The 21,233-nt window shown below is 42.6% G+C and overlaps 1 protein-coding gene across 2 annotated transcripts; it reads right to left on the bottom strand.

The window, feature by feature from the left end:
- Window positions 1-798: 798 nt before the first annotated feature.
- On the bottom strand, window positions 799-18,053 carry SLC16A3 (solute carrier family 16 member 3). 2 transcript variants are annotated; one of them, XM_051634567.1, is made up of 5 exons: window positions 17,923-18,053; window positions 10,111-10,354; window positions 9,471-9,614; window positions 8,335-9,102; window positions 799-7,220 (listed from the first exon to the last, which is right to left on the bottom strand). In XM_051634567.1, exons 2-5 carry the CDS (start codon window positions 10,331-10,333, stop codon window positions 6,934-6,936), a joined length of 1,422 nt encoding a protein of 473 aa, XP_051490527.1. In that variant the 5' UTR covers window positions 10,334-10,354; window positions 17,923-18,053; the 3' UTR covers window positions 799-6,933. The 2 variants fall into 2 exon arrangements, with proteins under 2 accessions (XP_051490527.1, XP_051490529.1); XM_051634569.1 differs by lacking the exon at window positions 17,923-18,053 and adding an exon at window positions 17,059-17,402.
- Window positions 18,054-21,233: the final 3,180 nt, after the last annotated feature.

The raw sequence follows: 21,233 nt of genomic DNA, 5'->3' as shown, positions 1-21,233 counted from the left end.
CTAAGCCACCTGGTCAGAAATCTAGATTAATCCAGTTGAGAGGAAGTGTAATCCAACCTGAAATTTATTCTGCAGCCAAGTAGCTTCTAAAATTCACTGGATGAGACAGGTTAATAATATAAAGGTTTTGCAGTTCAAGAGTGCAGTACTTCATTAAAAACAATACACCTCCTTCTGGTTCATTCCGATGACAGTTATTGGTGTTTTATGTTTATTTATGCTTAGATATAAGTGATTGTACAAACCTGAATCATATTAACCATTTGCATCCTTTCGTAATTTTGTACCAGGAGGTGCTCAGAGGCCTTATCTTCATTAAGGATGTGTTACACAGCACAATCCTTCCAACTTTAACAGGAAATGTTTGCAAAGGAGTAACACTTTGTGACTTTTTCTCAACCATGGGTGGCTTTTTCCTGCTTACTCTTATTAAAACTGGTATACTTTGGTTCTTTTGACAAAAACCATTGCATGCTGCAGACAGACAACATACCTGTTCTACAGAAATAAGCAGTTTGGGAAAAAAAAATGAGTTAAGATAGGATTCTTTGTTAATCTCATTTTGGGGAAATTCTTGACTCAAAATGTATGGATAAGATCTAGGTCTCAGAAATGTAACGAATAAACAGGAATGTGGAAAAAGGGGAAATTGTGTATATAATCCTAAAGCAATAGGCCCTATTCTGTTGGGTCTTTGCTTTGACCAGTCCAGGATACTTTAGATGGGGTGGGATGTGGAACAAAACAGGACATATTTTTTTACATTATGCACTAAAAAGAAAATGTCCAATCCTGATCTCATAACCAGACAAAACATCTAGTTTAATTACAGTCCTCAGCTTGGTTTAGAGCTACAAGCACTACAGGCACAAAGGCAATGCAAGGCTGCTGGTACTTCCCATAATCCTTAAGGAAAGGATAAACTGGCGATACAGAGTATTTTGAGATCATGCACATTTTTTTTCTAAAAAGACCCCTAACATACCTGCTCTCACTGGTAAGAAACTGTCTTTTAAAGTTTGTCTGCCATTATAAACCACTGGATCTTATGCCACATCTTTCAGCAAGATGGAAGAGTCTTTTGCTGTTTAAGAATTTTAAATACTAAAATTTAGATAAGCCACTTCATTGAATTCAGAGTTTTCCAGTGAAAGGCTTAAAACTGCTGAAATGGCAGTAGATGGAAGAGTCAGAAGATCAAGAGCTGTCCTCATTTCTTGCTGCTTCAAAGCAGTCATCTGGGATAGTGAGGAAAGGTGACAACTTGAATGCTGCTGAAATGATGAAGCAGGCATTGAGATTAGTCAAGGAACAAACAGCTTTCAACCAGAGGTAAGTAGCTTTTTACTGTGTGCTTATAACTTTCCATACTTTCTCAGACAAATACAGGACTGCTGATCTCAAGAGACTGACACTAGCAAGAGACTTTCAAGAGCCCCAACTTTTGCGGTAGATATGCCTTTTTCCTACTGGCATAAAAATGAACTCAATTCCAGAAGCATTGAGAAGGCTGCTAAAATTTACAAATCTGGGTGTTAAAAGTTATTTTTTCTAAGCTTATTTTCTCATACCCACAGTTTTTGACAACCAAATATTTATTCACTACATTTGCAACAGTTTACTAGAAAAGCATTAAAAAATCAAAGTATAAATGTACACATTAAAGTGCAGTAACAAGAAACAGTCATCTCACTTGCAAAAAATTTAGGTGTACTCTCATAATGCCAAAGATAAGCGTGGCAGACCCGACACACACACGCAAGTCAGGACTTGCCACTGTAATGTGGAAGAATTTGCATTCTCCTGAAGGCCCTGTTTATGACTGCCTACCAAACTGCAGCTTTTCTTTAAGACATACCAAAGGTACATACACAAGTGTATTTTGGACTTTCATTCTGAAGTTTGATGGCTTGGTTGGGAGAATGTTTTAATTTCTTTTTAGATAATTAGTTTACGTTGTCTAACAGACATGTTTGGATGGGATTTAATATTAACAAGCACAAGATCTGTCTAGGCCTTCACCCATACCTTCATAAAATCTCAAGTCTCAGCATTGGGGAAGTAGCAGCTTTTGCAGCAAGTACTGCTGAAGATTTACTACAGTTGTTATTTAAGGACTGGAGAAAAAAAAGTCTATAGAGATTGTGATTTAAACAGCTGCATCGCTAAGGTTTTTTGTTACACTGAGGTCTTCTAGGCTCCAAATAGTGACAAAATATTTTATTAAGAAATTTTTAGAAAGCAAACCTCTCTGTATAGGGGGGAGAAAATAGTTTTAACTGCATTGCTCTTTGTCTAGTAGATGAACTGTCTCTACTGGGTATTTTCATAGAACCATAGAATCACAGGGGTTGGAAGGGACCTCTGAAGATTGAGTCCAACCCCCCTGCTGCAGAAGGAACACCCAGGGCAGATCATACAGAAATGTTTCCAGACTGGTCTTGAAAGTCTCCAGAGAAGGAGACTCCACAGCCTCTCTGGGCAGCCTGTCCCAGGGCTCTACCACCCTCACAGATAAGAAGTTTCTCCTCATGTTGAGGTGGAACTTACTGTGTTGTCGCTTGGTGCTGTTTCCCCTCGTCCTGTCACAGGCACCACTGAACAGAGACTGGCCCATTCTTGACACCCAGCCTTCAGATATTTATAGACATTAACCAGGTCCCCTCTCAGTCTTCTCCAGTCTAAGCAGCCTCGGGTCTCTTAGCCTCTCCTCATATGACAGATGTTCCAGTCCCTTCATTATCCTTGTATGTCTGCTGGACTATTTCCAGCACCTCCCTGTCCCTTTTGAACTGGGAAGCCCAGAACTGGACACAGTACTCCAGAGGTGGTCTCGTTAATGCAGAATAGAGGGGGAGGAGAACTTCCATTAGCCTGCTGGCCACATTGTTCTTAATGCATCCCAGGATACTGTTGGCTCTTTTTGCCACGAGGGCACACTGCTGTCCCATTTTGCATGTTTGATATCTATAGACTGATACATATATATATGCACACTCATACACACCACTCTATTTTATCTGTTTTAGAGGCATTTATACACACACCCTCTCCTTGCATTAGGAAGTTAAGGGCCTAAGATCCATTACATGATCAAACATACAATATTGCAACCATAAATCCTACAGTACACAATTTATAGAATGTAAAAAGACCTAAAAAGCTTAAGAAATTATGCTAGCCTGTACACTATAAGACCATTCATTAGTTTCAGAAAAATAATCTATGAAAAGTATCCTTCAACTGTTTTATAGTAGTATACTCGGATTTTTTGCACGTTTGTTTCTCAATTGTTTCCCTCACAGACTTCTTAAATATATTAATGCACTGTGTGTCTACAGAAATTACATTTGTTCCAGCAGTGTATGATGCAAGAGCACATTAAAATGTTGCTTTGGGATGTTTGGCAATTCAGTTTTGTAATTACCTGCCTTCCTTTCTCTTTCCCCTTTTCTTCCCTTTTTTCAAATCACAAAATTTTAATCAGGTGAAGGTTGAAGGTTCATCCAGGTGGATGCTGCATTAATTTTTCTGCTTGTCCTCAGGCAGTTAGTGTCTCTTTAGCAATGCTTTTTAACTCCAACCATGAGCTTCCTGAAAATATATAAAGGAGCAATTTCACAAACTGCTCTTAAAGAGGATCTCAGTGGTGTTGAGAAGAAATACTGTACCAAAATACCTGGAGGGCTTTAAACACAATTCCTTGTGAATTTACAATTAGCAGAGGTAAAATAATGAGACAGGCTAGTCTAGCCAAGACAAACTGTTCCGATACAACTCTGTACCCAGCTGGTGTTCTAAGACAGCTCTGGGAACCCCAGGATGTGCTGCTTAATTCTTTTTTTTTTCTTTACATCTTGGGGTAAAAAGGAGGCAGGTGTATAAAACAGGAGCTTCATGTAAAGGCCTTTGTGGCCATGTCTGTACAAGCTGTTGAGTCCTGACTTGCAGTTGTCCAGGCTAGGGATCCAGCATGCATGAAGCTTTCCTTCCAGCCAGTACAGTCAGTAGCTTCCCAAGGAAATAAGGTCACCTGAATGGGAAGAGGACTGGAGGGCGAGGCACACATCTGGATGTCACCCCTGAATGGGACAGAATGGAAGCAGGGAGCTCACCTGGCTCCAGAACTCAGAAGTACTCTCAAGCCTGCCAGTTTTGATGTTGCTAAGAGATCTGCTTTAGGAGTTCCTCAGCTGTGTGTTGGTGTGTCTTGTAAATAATTAAAACAGTGAAAGGTTTTATAACCTGTGTCAAACTGCCTAGTAAATTAAATTCTAACCCTTATTTCACAGTTAATAAGAGCGTCCTGTAATTTGACATCTCTCAGGCAGTAAGCATCTCCTGTTCTCACAAATACCAAATACCCATTGGTAGGTCTGTGCTGAAAATAATACAAGAGAACTGGCAGCCCTGCTCAGAGCCCTGCTCGTCTTTGAGTCAAGGAAAAGAACTTGTATGGGCAAACATGACACTTTCTGTGAACACTAGATTTACTTTTAGAAATTATTTGTGGCGTCTTGTTGAAATGTGTTTCCCTCATCTTAACTTCCTCTTCTGCCCAATCACATAAAATTGTAACACTTCTTGTTTCCAGCTTAGCCTAAAGGTATTGTATGTGGAAAATGAAACAGTCTGAAGCGTCAGTGTGATAAGATCAGATTTTCAAGATGTTAAGAGTCTAGACAATTTGCAAAATGTATGGAATATTTTGCCAAAACCTGAGGTCAAAGGAATAATCATTTAGTTCTGTGACAACAGTAGAGCATTATCTAGCAAAGAAATCTGGTGATCGAAACCCACAGTGTCAAAAAATGGCTATTTGAGGACTTGAATTCACCTTTGGGAAGGTTTCTAGTTTCTGCTTTTGGAAATACAACTCCAGTCTGAAAACGGTATCAGACCTTCTTCACACATCATCTGGAGCAGCCTCCAGGGATATAATAAACTGGTTTGTGGATTCCATTTTCCTTTTGCCCTTTCAGATGGGGATCTTCTAGCAGTGTTGTGTTCCAAGTACTGATTTAGTCTTTAGCAAACTGGAGCTAAATTTGGTGACCAGGTTCTTTTAGCTGGGACATGCCAGCGCAATTCCTGCTACTAAATTAATAAAAGGCTTTAAAGTAATGCACTACATGTGATACAAAAACAAACAGCTTGTTCAGTACGGCATCAATTTCTTTTTCAAACCACTCAAAAAAAACCCTAATCAGCAGCCTAACTGCTCGATTTCTGTGCAAGGTTGTCCTAACAATGCAAAACCATTTTGAAGACACTATCAGAATGGAAGCTGATATCTAATAGTTCCATTAGGAAATGGTTCATGGTTTTTGCACTTTGTTGAGTTTACTCTATGTTTCTGTTAAAATGATTGAGAATGAAACAACTAATTATTTTTAAAAGGGATACAGGGTTTTAAGGGATTAGGGTGTTTCAGTTTTCAGTAACTAAGCAGAACAATTTTGGCACCTGGAAGCCAATATTCCTTTGCAACCATCAGGAAAACTGAATTTGTTAAAATTAGTCTGGTTTATTTCTGTTTTGAAGATTGCTACTGCAGTCACAAACGCTCTATATAGAGCTTTTTATGAACATACCTGAAATGTGGGTTGTAGTGGCAGAATTTTGTATAAAAGATTACATTTCTTAAATGTGTTTGAGTGGAAAAAAAATACATAGAATGCCTTAGCTTTACCTTCCTTTTCTATTCAGTGTCCTCACAGTCTTTTCCCTTTCCATGTTTCTTCAAATGTGCTGTCACTACCTTGATTGATCTGTTTCTTCTTCCCCCATACCAGTGTCAAAGAAGATTTAAAGACTTGGCCAGAAACTCTCCATTCTCTTTGTACAATGAGTAGTAGAGCTGACCTCACTCTTGATTGGTCCATATGTATTGCTGTCATAAATAGGATCAACAGTTCTATTATGTTTCCTCAACCACCAGTAATGGCACCTTGAATTACCATAGATTAAGCAAAAGGATAGGTAAGTGGGGAAATGAAAAACAAAACCAACAAATCAGTCCATCATGTTAAAACTTTCCTGTGCTGCTAACATAGGTCATCTGGAAACTTACTGTTTCTTTTATATACAAAATGGACAGTCTTGCAGAAGATTCTACAAAACCTAGTATCCATCTCTCCACCTTACTTGTAATATTTTTCAGTGCTGTAGGGAAACTACTGAAAACCATGTATGTAAACACACACTAACTTGGTTTGCTTACAGTCTGTCAGGATCGATTCTGCTTATTTTATTTTCATATTACCTCAGAGTACCACTTTTGATCTGCTGAGGACTATCTGTAATGTGACTTTTCACAGACAGTATTTCCAGATGATAATTACAAAGATTACAGGTTTAGACAAAACTTAGAAATACATTTACATAAATCAAAGTAACAGTTATTATCAAAAGTAAATTAGGGCTGAGCCAATCAATCTAAAAATCTAAAAAATTAAGAAATTCAAAAACCAAATGGAGAACTTTGAAGTTCCTGAGATTTTTCTCCATCTCAAACTCTCTCCCCTTCACAAGGAACACAGGAAGGGAAATTATACTTAGCCAAACAACACAGCGATTTCACCAAAACTGTATGAAAACATACATATAATACTACTTTTCTTAAAATATATTCTTCCTATGTCTCTTCCAAGTGAGTATTTTCTGGTGATGCATAGCAAGACTCTACTTGTGTTTATTATAAAAGCTTTTTAGTTAACATTAAAAAGTATAACCACGATACTCCACCTTTCACTGATAAAGCTAATTTTCCAATAAAGGTTGCCTAGCTGGTCAGCTTCCAGAGACACCCAATGAGCTGACCTGCCTCCAGGCAATAAAGCAGATGGCCCAGCCCTAAACTAGTTCTATTTCTAAAATAAATAGTGTTGAAAATCTTCCTTTTCTAAACATTTTGTCTGTTTTCTGTCATGCTCACACGCACGTTTCTGGATTAGTTACAACTTCACCATTCTTTTCAGGCTCATCTTTCAGAAACTGCTCCACTTCAATAGAGTCCACCTTGGCATCTTCAGGAGTTTTATCTTCAGATTTGTTTAATTCCTCTCTCTCTGCTGCTTCTTCCTTCATATGTGGTTCTTCTGATTTTTTCTTAATGCAGAAAAAATTTCCCAAGGCCAATACCAGTGCTGAAGTGGTTACTTCAACTCCAGCAGTAATAAAAACAAACATATAGCTCCTTGTTGCATCCAAGAGTTTTCCTGAAAAAAACAAGGTTCCAGGTAATTAACAAAAGTAATTATCTTGCAATTAAGTATTTTTTGTTTGGTTTTTAAACATTTAAATTACTCCTGTCTAGAAATAATGTGACTATCTAAGCCAGATTAGATGTATTTCAGATCAAAATGTGAATGGCAGGGATCTGTATCATGAGCTTCTTCTCACTCCCAATCTCATATCCTTTCCTACATGGGCAGTGCACTGATTAAAATGCAAATCTTACCTAATAGTAGGTCTGGAGTAACTGACTGATTCTGATGCTTTAGGACTTGGTGAAATTGAAAGAACAGAAGGGAGGATGTGAAGGAAGTGCCTCTCCAGACCTAAAGATCAGAGGAAGCATAGTACTTTTTTTTTTTTTTTCCCATGAGGGGTTTTCTCACAATAAAGATAACTGATGTTCTAATTGCCTCCTATAAACAGTAAACATTTTATGGCAGTGAACTGACAGGTTTGGGTTATGGTCTTTTTTTTCAGTTGAGAGTCTGTAAAATCTACGTTGATGAGTTACTAGCTTGCAATTTTTAATTCAAATTCATGAATTTAAGTATTTTGTAACATCCTCTTTTTTTCTTGGGATGCAAGACCATGACAGCAGTCTACCTTCCTTAAAACAGTCCAGTTTTATAGTCCTCCTTGCAAGATTTCTTCCTCCCTCCTTCTTCTGATGTTTTCTTTCCTCCTCCAAATCTACCATGGGTACAGAGAATCTATCCTAGTACTTTCCAAGGAAAATTTACAGGTTTCATATTCTGAATCCCAACTCCAAAGAGGTCTCAACTTCATAAAAGTTACTCACTGTGTGTGTAAAGCTCATCTCATACAATACTAGCCATCTACTACTAAGAGGTCCAGCATAGGCTTTCAGTGGAGAAAGTGCAGGGCCTCCAGATGGCAATTCAACCAATTCTGAAATAGATCCAAGAAGGAAAAGACGCATCCCACCCTGTCTTGGACTATTGCAGATTGTAACTGCAGAAAGTCACAGAAGCAACACTAGCACAACAGGCACTTCTTCAGTAACTCATCTTTTTCTCCCTTGTAAATGGATGCAATACAAATGATTCTGAATTCTGAACTAAATGGAATACTTACCTGCTGATGGTGGACCAATTAGAACAGCCATAGCTTCTGCCAGGAGCACTAAACCGATAGCACTGGAAAACTTCTGAGTACCAACAATAGCCATGAGAACTTCAAACTGAAGAGCACCCACCATTCCATATGAAATACCAAAGAAAATACAAAAGACCACCAGGCCACCATAATCAACAGACATAGAACCCATGAGATCTGTAAAGCCATTGAAAATCATAGCAAAACTGAAGAGGTAGACACAGCGTGGTCTAACCCATTTAAGACCAGCTACCATCCCACAAATAGGCCGAGCAAAGATATCAATGAAGCCCAGAATAGTCAGAAGAAAAGCTGCTTTGGTGTCTTGATACTCTAGATCCTTGGCATAACTCACAACAAAAACTGGGGGAACAAAGAGGCCAAGCACCATGATTGATGCTGCTAGCGTGTAGATTACAAAACCACCATCCTTAAACACACTGAAATCCAGAAGTTTTTTCTTCACTTTCTTCTCAGCTGGTTCTTTGGTAGCTTCAGACTTTTTGGGTGGCTCCAAAGGTCTCATTAATGCTCCACATACACAACAGTTGAGCAGCATCCCACCCAGTATAAGGAATCCTCCTCTCCAGCCATACTCGTGTTGTAGTATCTGCCCCAACGGTGAGAGTGCACAAAGAAACACTGGACTCCCAGCAGCAGACAGCCCGTTGGCCAAGGGCCGCCGTTTGTCAAAGTAACGGTTTAACATGATGAGTGAAGGCTGAAAGTTCAGTGCCAGACCCAAACCTGTTACAGAGGGTACATAAAAATTAACACTGGCCCACAATATCACAATTAAATCTAATTACAATTTTTCTGATTTGTGACTTAAGAGAAAATAGTGTCATTTTTTTTAAATCGGAACATTTTTAAAAGCATTTCACCTCCATAATATTACTGTACTCTGTGGTTACACTTCACTGATAACAGCAGTGGTTATTAATAATACCAGAAAAATTAACATTCATTAAAAAAAACAAATGACACTTTAATTCCATATTTTTCTTCCATCTTCATAAGCCCATTTGGATGATCCCAATGAATTAGATATCTGTCACATGTAAAACTTCAACCTAAAGCTAAGACATTAGCTAGCTCTTATTCAACCTACTTACCAGTAATCACACCTGCAGTTAGATAGACCTGAATGATGCTCGTGCAGAATGAGGCTATGACCATCCCCATTGAAGCAAAAAGGCCACCCACCAGCATGACAGGACGACAGCCAAACCGATTGACACACACACTACAGAGTGGACCTAGGTAAGAAGAGCAAGTTACAGTTGCTAAGATAAACAAATTCTTGCAATTTCTTTTATGTCAGTTTGCATTTCTTCTTTTACGCATTTGACAGTCCTAGGTTTACAGTTTGAGTTGATGATTTTGAAGGTATTTTACAACCTAAATGATTCAGTGATTCTTTCCATGCTTTGTTCATACTCTCAGGCTAAAATGGAAGAATGTTCTTTCCACTATACTCACATACTTAGTCTTTTTGGTCTTCAGAGTGCTCTGCAATTTTTCTTTTTCATTGTCTTTAGCAGCTACTGAGTTACAGAGATTTAATTTTATATGCAAACTGGGTGTGCTTAAAATAACCTTTGGATTTATGCAATTAATAGCAGTTCTTCTTTGGAATGCCTTACTTGCACATAACTAATGATACACAATCATGATTCATGCTGCAAATGGCTGTATGATTTACAAACATCACTGTATGACATAACGCTGTTTCAAAACCCGAGAACTTCCTACCTGTTCCATAAAGCATAGCCAACAGAATGGAGGAAATCCATGCAGTGTCACTATATCCAATGCCAAATTCCCGGATAAGTTCTTTAAAGAAGACACTAACTGCTTTAGGAAAGGCATAGGAGAATCCTGTGATGATAAAGCAGCCAAAAAGGACAGCCCAGCCCCAGCCTCCATCAGGGGCTTTAACACCAGATGGACCATCATCAGCTACTACAGCTCCCATGCTGAAGCTCCAAAGTGTTTCCTAAGAAACAAAAAGCAGTTAGTCTATACACATTGGGACAATTATCAAACCAAGAAAGGCAGAAATTGCACTACAATTAAAGTTACAAATAAGATATGGGGACTATTTTAAATACAAATATTGAAGATGCAGTGCAATTTTAACTATTCCTTGTTTGGGTTTAGTCCTTATAAAACTTACAAAAGATACATAAAAATGAGATGCACATAGTTGAGTTTTAAATAAATGTCGCCTCACAGCTCTCTCAAAGTCAAAACTGGATTTCAATGAAATCACTGTTTCATGGAAAACCTGAAGCCATTAAAGCAGTTATGGGGGTGTATTTGACTTTCACAAATACGTAAGAACTACTGCATTAAAGCTTGTGGAATTTTTGTTACAAGACCTTGTTATATGAAGCTCCTGGACTTATCACCCAGGCTTTCTGTTCCCTGCTGAAAACAGCAATACAGACCTGACGCATCAATATATTGAAAAAAGACGGACCCCTTTGAACTTCCGATGAGCTATCAGTTTTCACGCATCAAGTAAGTACCTAAGCTGAACTGCAATGAAAATCTGCACAGGCAGTTTTTGTGGACGATGGAAGGCAGTAACTGCAGCAATGCTCAGTATCATGATCTGCCTGAAGCAAATACTTTCCATTGTTGTTGTTATTACATTATCAGTAATTTGTTTTAATATTTTATTTGATTAATCTTCACATCTTCCATATGCAGCCACAAGCACCGTTGCATCTAAAAAAGTCTTTGCACGTGAAATTGTTGTGTACTAGGCAGAAATGCTGCGAAGTTTTAAAAGAGGGAGAGGTGGGAGGAAAGACTGAAAAGGCAGATAAAGTGTCAGGTACTGCATCACAGCAATTAGGTTATCTTAGGGTCTGTGTATTACAGAAGTCTTAAAAATGCTGAAATGAGCTTCAAGTAAGTTATACATTAAATATTCCATGTACAAAAATTGACCATTTCTTTAAAATGCAATTGATTACTCTTATTAGGTCAGTGTTTCTCTATGATAGCATCTGGATGACAGTGCAAGTACAGTTGCACATCAGAGATTATGTTAATCACTAAAGAAGAATGCTTCTGCTTCCAGAAGTATAGGTCTGCACAGTGACTGTTGTGAACTGGGCATTATGCAGTTCTTACAGCTCCATTTCAAAACCAGACTATGGATGGCACAACAATCCAGTTGATGCAGACCTGTCTACACAACTAAGCCCCAGATGTATGGTTGTTAGTAGGCCTGTATGAATGTACCTCCTATGACATTTAGACCAGCACTCCCACTTCATGGAAGAAACAACTTTATGTGTGTCATGTAGAAATAAAGGTGGCTATGGCTAGCTGTTCTACGACCCAAGGCTGTACAAGGACAGTAAGTGTCATACTACTGGCCTCACCTCTTGTTTTCTGGAAACCAAATATAAACAGCAATTTGTCTTAAGTCTATAAAACTAGAACCTAAAATGCTTAAACAAGTGAAACAGAACACCTGGATAAAACTGGACATCTAGGTGCCTGCTACTACAGAGATGGCTGATTTGCTGATTGCTGTAAGAGCATGTAAAAATGTGTATGTTGTTCAACTGGGCAATTTCTGCACCAGGCTTTGGGTTGCTAAATTAAAGCCTTCAGGATGTATCTCTGCCAACCCTCCTGACACCAGATCTGTCCAGCCTTCAAAACTGTTCTTCCCAGTACCTTCCGTATGATACACAGTATAAAGCATTCTTTAAAATAAATAAATTAATTAAAAATTGTTATTTTTAAAGCAATAACCAGACAGCATGGAGTATGTGCACAGAGTATAATCCTGACATTGGTAGCTCTAATATTTACAGTAACAGGGAAACTGTTGATTCAAGTATCTCAGCTCCATTGTCTAAATAGGAATGCGAGGTAAAACTGAAGGAGTTCAAAGGGCAGGAGGAAATGTCATTGCCATTACTTCCCAACTGTCAGACAGAACATTTTGAGTGAATATTTAAAATGCTGGGAGAAAGGCTGTGTATTTTTTATTATTTTGTATTAACCATCTAGTGGCAACAGAAAGTCAGAGATAATACATGAGCGTGTTTTGTTGAAAATGGTGATTAGCAGTTTTTCCAGACTGCATACACAGTGCTAGATAGGAATATTCAGCCCGAGGGAGGAATCACTCGTGGCATCCACCCCTGTGCTTCTTCTTCCTGCACACAAGCAGAGACAGTCTCCTTTACTGTGTCTACAGCACAGATGTTCCAAGGGCAATCCCTGCAGACCTACGAGTGCTGGACCCTGACAGTAACTACATCCAAGCCATCTCAAGGGGCGGGTGGCTTTAGAGACGACTGTTCAAAGCCACTCGGCAGCACGCTTGTTCCTTCTAGAGATCTTCCCAAACTTCACCGGGTTTCTCACGGCGGGCCAGAAAGTTAACTCAGCGGCCGGCGCCCCAAGCCTGGTGCAAACGCGGCGCGGAGGAAGGCCCGGCGCACCCCGTCCCCGCCGTCTGCCGTTGAGCTGCGGGGCTGCGGGCGAAGGCTGCTCGGGGCCCCGCGCCAGACCGCCGCAGCCCGGGCCCGCCGCAGCCCGGGGCGGCCCCGCGTCACCCCGACACCGAGACGTGCGGCGGCGCGAGCCACCCGGGCATAGCGCGCGCGCCGCGCCCGCCGCACTGAGACGTGGAGGACGTGACCGGGCGGCGGGGCGGGCGGGGCGGCGGGGCGGGCCCGCAGCTGCAGCCCCCGCCCGCCCCGCGCGGCTCCTCCGCCGGGCGCAGCGCTCGCAACCGCGGCGCGCGGTTCGCTCCAGAGGGGGAAAACAGCCTGCGCCCTGCCCGCGCCCGCGCTCCTCCTTGCCCAGCAGAGCAAGTCAACCTGTCAGAGATGCATTTTGTTCCACCTGGCCTACGGGCCCAGCTAGACTTGCAGATGCGGCGGAACCCGGCCTAATCCCGGCATTTCATAAGTCTATGGGCAAACAGTGACATCCACTTACTCTTCTTTACGTCATGTCTATTACCACGTTTGGCTAAAAATCACTACAAACCAACATACCAGACCTTCAAAGGCCATCCTTTTAAGACTGGTCTACGTATGCACATGCATACATCTGTCTTGTTATCTGGTTTAGGCAATCAGTAGTTCATGTTAACACATCAAAATTAAAAGACCATTCGTCGTAACTAAACGGACCCTGTCTCTAAGCGCGGCTGAAGACACACATCCCGCTCCGCCCTGTTGCAGCTGCCTCAGGCGGCTGGACTGCGTTCACCTCCTTCTGAGAACCCACGAGGAAGCAGTGGGGAGGTTCCCTCCCGTGTGAAACGTGCAAATTACGGTCAGCGTTAGAAGAGGTGAGCTCGTGGCTGATTTGCACAAGCAAAATTGTACTTATAATTTCACTTCAGTACTGGGATACTGCTAAAGCCTGCTAAGACACGAGGCTTCGGCACAACTATTACAAGAGTTTGCTTTGCATTCTGCTTTCGCTGGCTCAACCCTGTTTAAAGGCAAAGGATTACATTTAATTGACTGCTGCTTAGTTTCAGTATCTCCACAACACACACGATAGGATTGTCAGCATTTATTCTAGATTCCTCCTATCATAAATGGGTCTTTGCTTTCATGATGTGTAAAACAAAGACAGAAAATGTTAAATCTGTGGGGTTTCATGCTCCTGAGATTATCTTTCTGTTGCCATGGAAACTAACACAAGACCAGTTAGGAGGAAATATTAGGTGATTATAGGTAGTATTGTGGGTGATGCGTTTGGTGTGATGGTGCAGTGTATATGAAAACCAGCACTATGTATTATGAAAAGGACCAGCTGGAAGTGGCAAGAATCTAACATCAGTGTTTAGCCCGTTTCCTTACTGGCCACATAGCAGGACTTCATGGTCAGCATTATGGGTAGGAAGGACATTTTAAAGTATGTGTTGACCTGTATAAATTAAAAACTCCCCCTGAACTAATTTAACTATGGCAGAAATCTACCCAACCTTGGATTCCCAGGATAGAAGTAAATACTGGGTATCAAAAATAAATGAATAAAGAGAATAATGACTCTCTTCATACGGTGTTGGGAGTATAGATACAGTAAAAAGCATAGATGGCTCAATACTGTGTTAATAGGAGTCATAAACCTCCTGAATTTGCCCCCAGGTATTAAAATCTAAGCAAACTAAACAAAAGGTGTATGTTACCCTTGGTTTTATGTGAAGAATCCCAAGACCAACCAATTCTACTGAACTTTTGCATGAAATGACCCCTGTAAAAACAATTTATTATCCTCCAGACCCTGATGATAGCCCTCCACATATAAAACAACTACCCTTGTCATTCACATCACTGACATCTGTCTACTCAGCATGACTTTAATTCTTTCCTGATGCTCGAAAACACTAATCCACTCATCTTTAAATCAAATTTTATTTATTACAACTTATTCTTCAGTACTTCATACAAGCCATTTTGATGGGCCACTGGCATGACACAGTAGTGCACTTCTTGTGGCTTACCTGCTTAAATATCAGCCAACTGGATTATACATTAATTTCCAAAAGCTGCTGCAAACTCTTATTCTCTACAAAATTATTACCGTATTTACTGATGCCTGCTCTGACCTTCTGTCCTCCCTGCAAGGCCCCGCAGTGACTTTCACTCTCCCATTTTGGCCTCTTCTATTTTATCAGATACAGTTTTCCAGTTTCACTGCATCTCTCACCATTCTCTCATCTCTCTCAAAACTCCCAGGATAAACCATACAGTAATTTTGTGCTGTCTGTAGCTGTAGGTGAGGTTCCATACCAACATTTACTATTAATCAATCTCCAGTCCCCCACTTAGCCTGAAACCATTTTAGAGTTCACTGCTACAGCACAGTAACATACATCCCAAGTTACTAGCAGATTGCAATGACACAGTAAATTCATATTGCGATTTTATGTATAGCAAATAATACTAACCAGTGTAGATTTATCTGGGTAAAGTGCTCTAGAGGAGAAGTTACATTCTTTTTTTTTTTTTAATTTATATAACAAAAATGTTAGAACCCTGTTCTTTATATTTATCTGGGAAAATTGAGATTATAATTTTGTTTTATTCTTGTTTGCTGCTTGTTTGATTTTTTAATTTAATGACTATGTTACCAACAAGTATCCCTAACCTACACTGGGCCATAAGCAAAAGAATAAGCCACAGATCTGCAAACTAACTTCACATTTAAGTAAGTATTTATGCGTTTTTTTTCTTAAGAAGAAGCAACTCCTTTAATCTTGAGATAAATAGTTGCATAAATACTTTCCTTAATTACAAATACAACAGCAACTGTGAGTTCAGTCTTCTTAGGTTCCACCTTTGAAGCAAATATACTAGTTCTGTAACAACAGCATTGTCAGCCTCTGTAGTAATTGTCTCTGTATCAGAAGCCCAGTTTCTGGAGAAGTGGACTTATTTTTCTAAAGCCTATGAGTTTTTTTACACCAGATCCATTACTGTAAGTGCATTAATGTCAGCATCACAGTGGCACATTGTTGTAAAACCTGAGTCAAACGGTGACACACCTTAAGACCAGACAGCACATGCCATTTCCGTTTTGTGTGCACAGAAAAAGCAGCAAACATGCCTTCCGTTACACTTGGGTTATCTGAGTGCTTTCCTTATGCTTCCAAAAATAGAAGTTGCAGAATCTCAACTTAAGTTGAATACTTCCAATTAATTCTTCATATATCATGAATATTAACTTCAGCCCTGCAGCTACGGTGGCTTTGCAATACGTTGGAAATTCAGAAAAATATAAATTCTTGCCAATTGTTTAAGGTAGAGAAGAGTCCTTGTTTTGTCTAGCATAAAACAAAAAAGTGACAGAGCTATATACGTGTTAATTAAGGGTCCAGTCCTGTCAGTAGATGGACATACATGCTTATTTTTGTGGAATACTATGGAACTACCCTGACACATAAAGTATCTCAAGCTAGGTTAGCACAAGTAGCTCAACAGTGGGAAAAGACCATCTGGCTAAGAGGTGTCATTTTACACAGTCACTTTGGACAGTGCAGCTGCATAACATGATGTCATGCACATCGAGATATGTGAATTCCCACTTCAGTCACAATTTAAAACGTTACCTTAATATTTTTATAATTTTCCTTCAGTTATTCTTCCAGCTGAATCACAACAGGTGTACTGTACTAATAGATTGTTTTACATTTTTTAACTGCTGACTACCACGCCTTAACAAACTACCGCTCCCTCTGAAATAAACATTGCAAAACCATACACGACTTCACTCTGTAACATCCTAAACTGAACCGTTTTCCAGCTGCTTTACCCAAAAAGCAAGCAAACCCACTGACTAAGAGAGCATTTCCACAACCGACACCAACAGTTTGTTCTGCTGAGGAACCTCTGTTGCTACAATTCAGCCTCAGCTTTGTGCGCTTTCCTTTCCTCTACCGAACCGTTTCGATGATGGGAAACCGAACACCTTTTCATCTGGATTACGAGCAGTAGCGAAAAAGGGCTCTTCCCCGAGAGAGGCAGAGGGGCTGCAGCGGCCCGCGCGGGAGAGGCGCGGGGTCGGGGAACAATGCCGGCGGCCGCGCGGCGCCCCGGGCGGGCACGGGGCCGAGACAGCCCCGCCGAGCGCTCGGGCTGCCGCTGTCGCCGATGCTCACGGAGCCCCGGGAGGCGGCCGCCAGATTCCGCACGACAGCCTCACCTTTCTCAGCGCGCTCGCAGGACCGAGTAACGGAGCTCACGGGCGGGGCTGCGGCGATGTCCTCATGAGGGGACGGTCCCTCAGACTGCGCCTTGCTCGCTTTGGCGGATCTGAACCGTCACCTCTGTGACAAAGGGAACTCCGGAACCTAACCCCGGTGCTCGACACCGAAATGAAAGGTGAGCAGCAGTGAAGGGATCGCTCACGCGGGGCTGGACGCGAAGACCCTCGTCGCCTGGTACCGGTTTGAAGCCAGCGATGGCGGGAAAAAGCCCAAGCTGGCGGATGCCACACGAACCACCGGCGTGGCACTGTACGTGCGCTGAGGCGGCACTCGGCCCAAAGGGGAAGCTGGGGGCAGCGCTCTCTCGCAGCAGCCGGAGGGGGGCTCGGTCGCCGGCACGGCTCAGCGCCCGGACAGCGCTGTCAGGCCGACGGCGGAGGGGACGCCGGACAATCCGTACCGCAGCGCGGGTTTTCCGCAGAAGAAATGCGCCCGCCTAGCCCCATGGGCGGGAAGAAATGCAGCCGGCGGGGGGACGCTCCGCCGTCCCCCGTGAGGGCCTGGCGCCCAGGGCCGTGCGGACAGCTCGCGCCGTGCCCACCGGCGCTCTGCGCAACCTCTGAGCAAGGGATGGAGCCGCGACACCCGCGCCGCTCTCGCCCAAAGCCTCTTCCGCGCTCGAGCGCGTCCGTCGTCCCAGGCAGCCCCACGCAGAGATGCGCTCTCGGCCTGCCCGTCCCTCCGGAGTCGGCTCACCCGGCTCACCCGGCTCAGGACCCCCCGGCGCTCCCCAAGGCGTTCGCCTCCGCGTGCCAGTCAAGCACTCCGCCGCATCACGCACGACGGCTCCGCCTCAGTACCTGAAGTCACGTCCCGCGCCTCAGCGTGAGGATGCTGGTGCTCGCGCCGGACCGCTGCGGGCTTTCCCTGCGTGCCTGGACACACCCGCCCCAGCCCGCCTGCGTCCTGCCGGGTGCAGAGCGCTTCGGTGCAGCAGGTCGGTGCCTGCTGGCCCCGCCCAGGCCAGAGCGGGGGCTCCCGGGGCCCGGCGCCGCCACGTGACTCCTTCCCGCCGCGGCGGTTCTCCCGCCCAGGACCGCGGGCGGCCCGGCCCGGCCCCGCCGCCGCGGCAGAGGCGGCAGCCGCTGCCCCCCCCCCCCGAAGCGGAGCCCCGCGGGCGCCCGGGGTCGCGCGGGCTGGCGCACGAGGCGCTAACACGAGCCCTCTGCAGCTTTCCTGGAGCGCCAGGGTCGGGTCCCGCTGCTCCCGCTGCTGAGAGGAGCTGGACCCGAGCGAGGGACTTAAACGATTTGGCTTCTGTAAATGAGGTTTGTTCTGTGATGACGTTTCTGTTTTCCAGTGAGCGATCACAGTTTCTCCATTGTCTCCTCACACAAGAAAGACTTTTATGAGCTTCCTTGCTTTTTTTTTTGCAGGTAACTTACAGGCTTCCCTCCTCATCCTTCACCAAGGGAGCACCACTAGAAAATACGCCTGCTTGAGGTATCTCCTTTTCCATCCAAATGCAGTGAGCTTTCTGGACTGATATGCTGTGGCTCTACTGCTGCTCATACAAATACCAAATTATAAAACCGAGTGGGTGTTGATATTGCTATTATTTAGCATCCACACAAGCTGTGATGGGCTTCTACAGTGCAGTATATAAAAGTAGCACTCCTTACGCCACTCAGGGCTGAGGAGATTCGGGAGTGGGTGCCCCACTCTTGTATACTTAACAGCACACAGTCTATAGTCTATAGGGAATGTCCTCCTGCACTCGGCACTGGTGAGGCCACACCTCAGACACTGGGTTCCATTTTGGGCCTCTCAGGACAAGGACATAGAGGGGCTGGAGTGTGTCCAGAGAAGCGCAACACAGCTGGTGAAGGGGCTGAAGCACAAGTCTTAGAAGGAGTGGCCCAAGGGAACTGGGGTTGTTTGGAGGAAAGGAGGCTGAGGGGAGACCTTGTCCTTCTCTTCAACTATCTGAAACGAGGTTGGGAGCGGAGGGGCGACAGTCTCTTCTCCCAAGTAACAAGCCATAGGACAAAAGGAAATGGCCTCAAGTTGTGCCAGGGAAGGTTTAGATATTAGAAAATACTTATTCCCTGAAAATGTTATCAAACATTGGAGCAGGCTGTCGAGGGAAGTGGTTGAGCTTCATCCCTGGAGGTATTTAAAAGATGTGTAGATGTGGCACTTAGGGACATAGTTTAGTGGTGGACTTACTGCTAGGTTTATCGTTAGACTTGATGATCTTGAAGGTCTTCTCCAACCTAAATGATTCTATGGTTCCTACCACTCGTGGATATACACAGGAACAGGGTTTTAAGTAGAAGAGGATAGGTAGGATACAGTATAGTCTTGCAAGAGCTTGCTGAAGTCAGGTAATACAGAGGGAAAATCTGAGACTTGATGAAAAAGTGTTTTCTTTCCCTTGCACATGACATTTGCTTTAGCTTTTAATTCAGTTTTGCTGTGGTACCTGCTTAGGGATTCACTGCAGTGATGTGCAAAGATGACCAGGGCCAGGTGGTTTTGGGTAGACAGCGTACAGCCAGTGAGACCTAGATTCCTAATCTTAAAGATAAGTAAAACCAGTTTTTTACTGTCTACCATTACCTGAATTTAGGCCATTTGCTTACAGGGTAGATGAAGGTAATTGCAGAAGCAAAACCTACTGATTGTCCTGAAGCAAGCAGTGCAGTGTCTGAAGCCCAGAAAATTGGTTGAGTCTAGCAGCTGAAGATATTTTTACATGTTTCTACAGGTAATTTTGTTCTCCAGGAAAAGTAAGTGTGATCTCCCTTGCCAGTCCCAAAGGACTGGAAAACCACAGTTTTTGAGAAGGAAATAGTTTTCTTTGTCATTACTCCAACCCTTTTTCTAAAGGACAAGAGTTCTGTCCTATAAAATCTTCTGCTTTGTACACCACTACTTGAGTCACTACATCATAGAAATGTATAGCCAGCAGTAGAATTTTTAATTCAAAGCTTAGAGATATGTACTTTGAGAATATATTGTCACAAAGGACAGATCTGCCTAGGAATGGAGAGGAGTAACAGTGAAAGTGAAGTTGGCAAAATAATCTAAACCACCAGGATCTCTTACAGCTACTCAAGTGATGTAAGAGGCTAGATAAGGGAAGAGGTATTAACCAAACATGTTAAAAAGACAAAAAAGAGGACTGGTGTGTCCTCCATGTCTGTCAGTATTGCCCCTACCCCATCTCTCCGCAGCCTAGTACAATACGTGCTGTCTGGTTAGTTCAATTGTAGAACACTCACCATTTAAGAGTTTGGTGGTGGTTATTTTTCTAGAAGCCAAAGAGTGTAACTGCAGTTGGTCTTTTTTCAGAAGTGGTCATCCACAGGCATAGACCAGCTGCTGAGAAAACTGGTCATTGGTCTCTGTTCTCACTTTTACAGATGATGGCTCCTGTTGTTTTTGAATAATGCATTTTCTGAAAGAGATGTGTTTGTAGAGGATGATGTGCCAGGGTAAATGACACTCCCCAACATCAGCACTCAGATACTTGGATTTGATTCAGTATTCAACAAGGCAGCAGTGTAAGTGAAGCAGAGCACAGCATTGTTGTGCTCACAGAAGCCTGCACAGAATCTGGATAACCTCATAAACGCTTGGAACTGAGTTGAAGGTACAAAACCTCTATCTGTTAGGTAGTTATGTTGCATGTGTTTAAGCATTAAATGTGCTGCAGTACACTTCTGAGTAGAGAAAGTGCAGCAAAGAGAACTCAAAACAGTGACTTAAGGCATCTAACTACTAGAAGGTCTTTGAAAAATTCTTTACAGTCCTAACTAAATATAAAAAACACTTCTGCATCTTAGTATCCCTTATCTATAAGGACACCACTTATTACAGATATTGTCAAAGTGATTCCAGAAGAATCATTAAGTAGTCAAATTACTTGGCCTGAGTAGACTGTGAAATTCTCAGTTTAGTTCCTTGCTAAAGGGGATTCTCAACAGGAAAGCTTAATGTTGTTAGGTTATGCTGGATTCTACCAACCCTCCTCTAAAAAGTCCTTCACTCCATAATTCATTATGGTATCCAAATAGAGGAGGATCCTGGTCTGTTCTTTATTTATGTATTTCATTTGACTTTGTAAGTTTTTATTTGTGCCTCTGTGGCAGGGAAGACTAATGAT

Source organism: Apus apus, chromosome 17 (genome assembly GCF_020740795.1).
Source record: "Apus apus isolate bApuApu2 chromosome 17, bApuApu2.pri.cur, whole genome shotgun sequence".
Classification (NCBI taxonomy): Eukaryota; Metazoa; Chordata; class Aves; order Apodiformes; family Apodidae; genus Apus; species Apus apus.
Note: the sequence above shows the minus strand (reverse complement) of the source record. Positions and strands in the feature narration are given on the sequence as shown.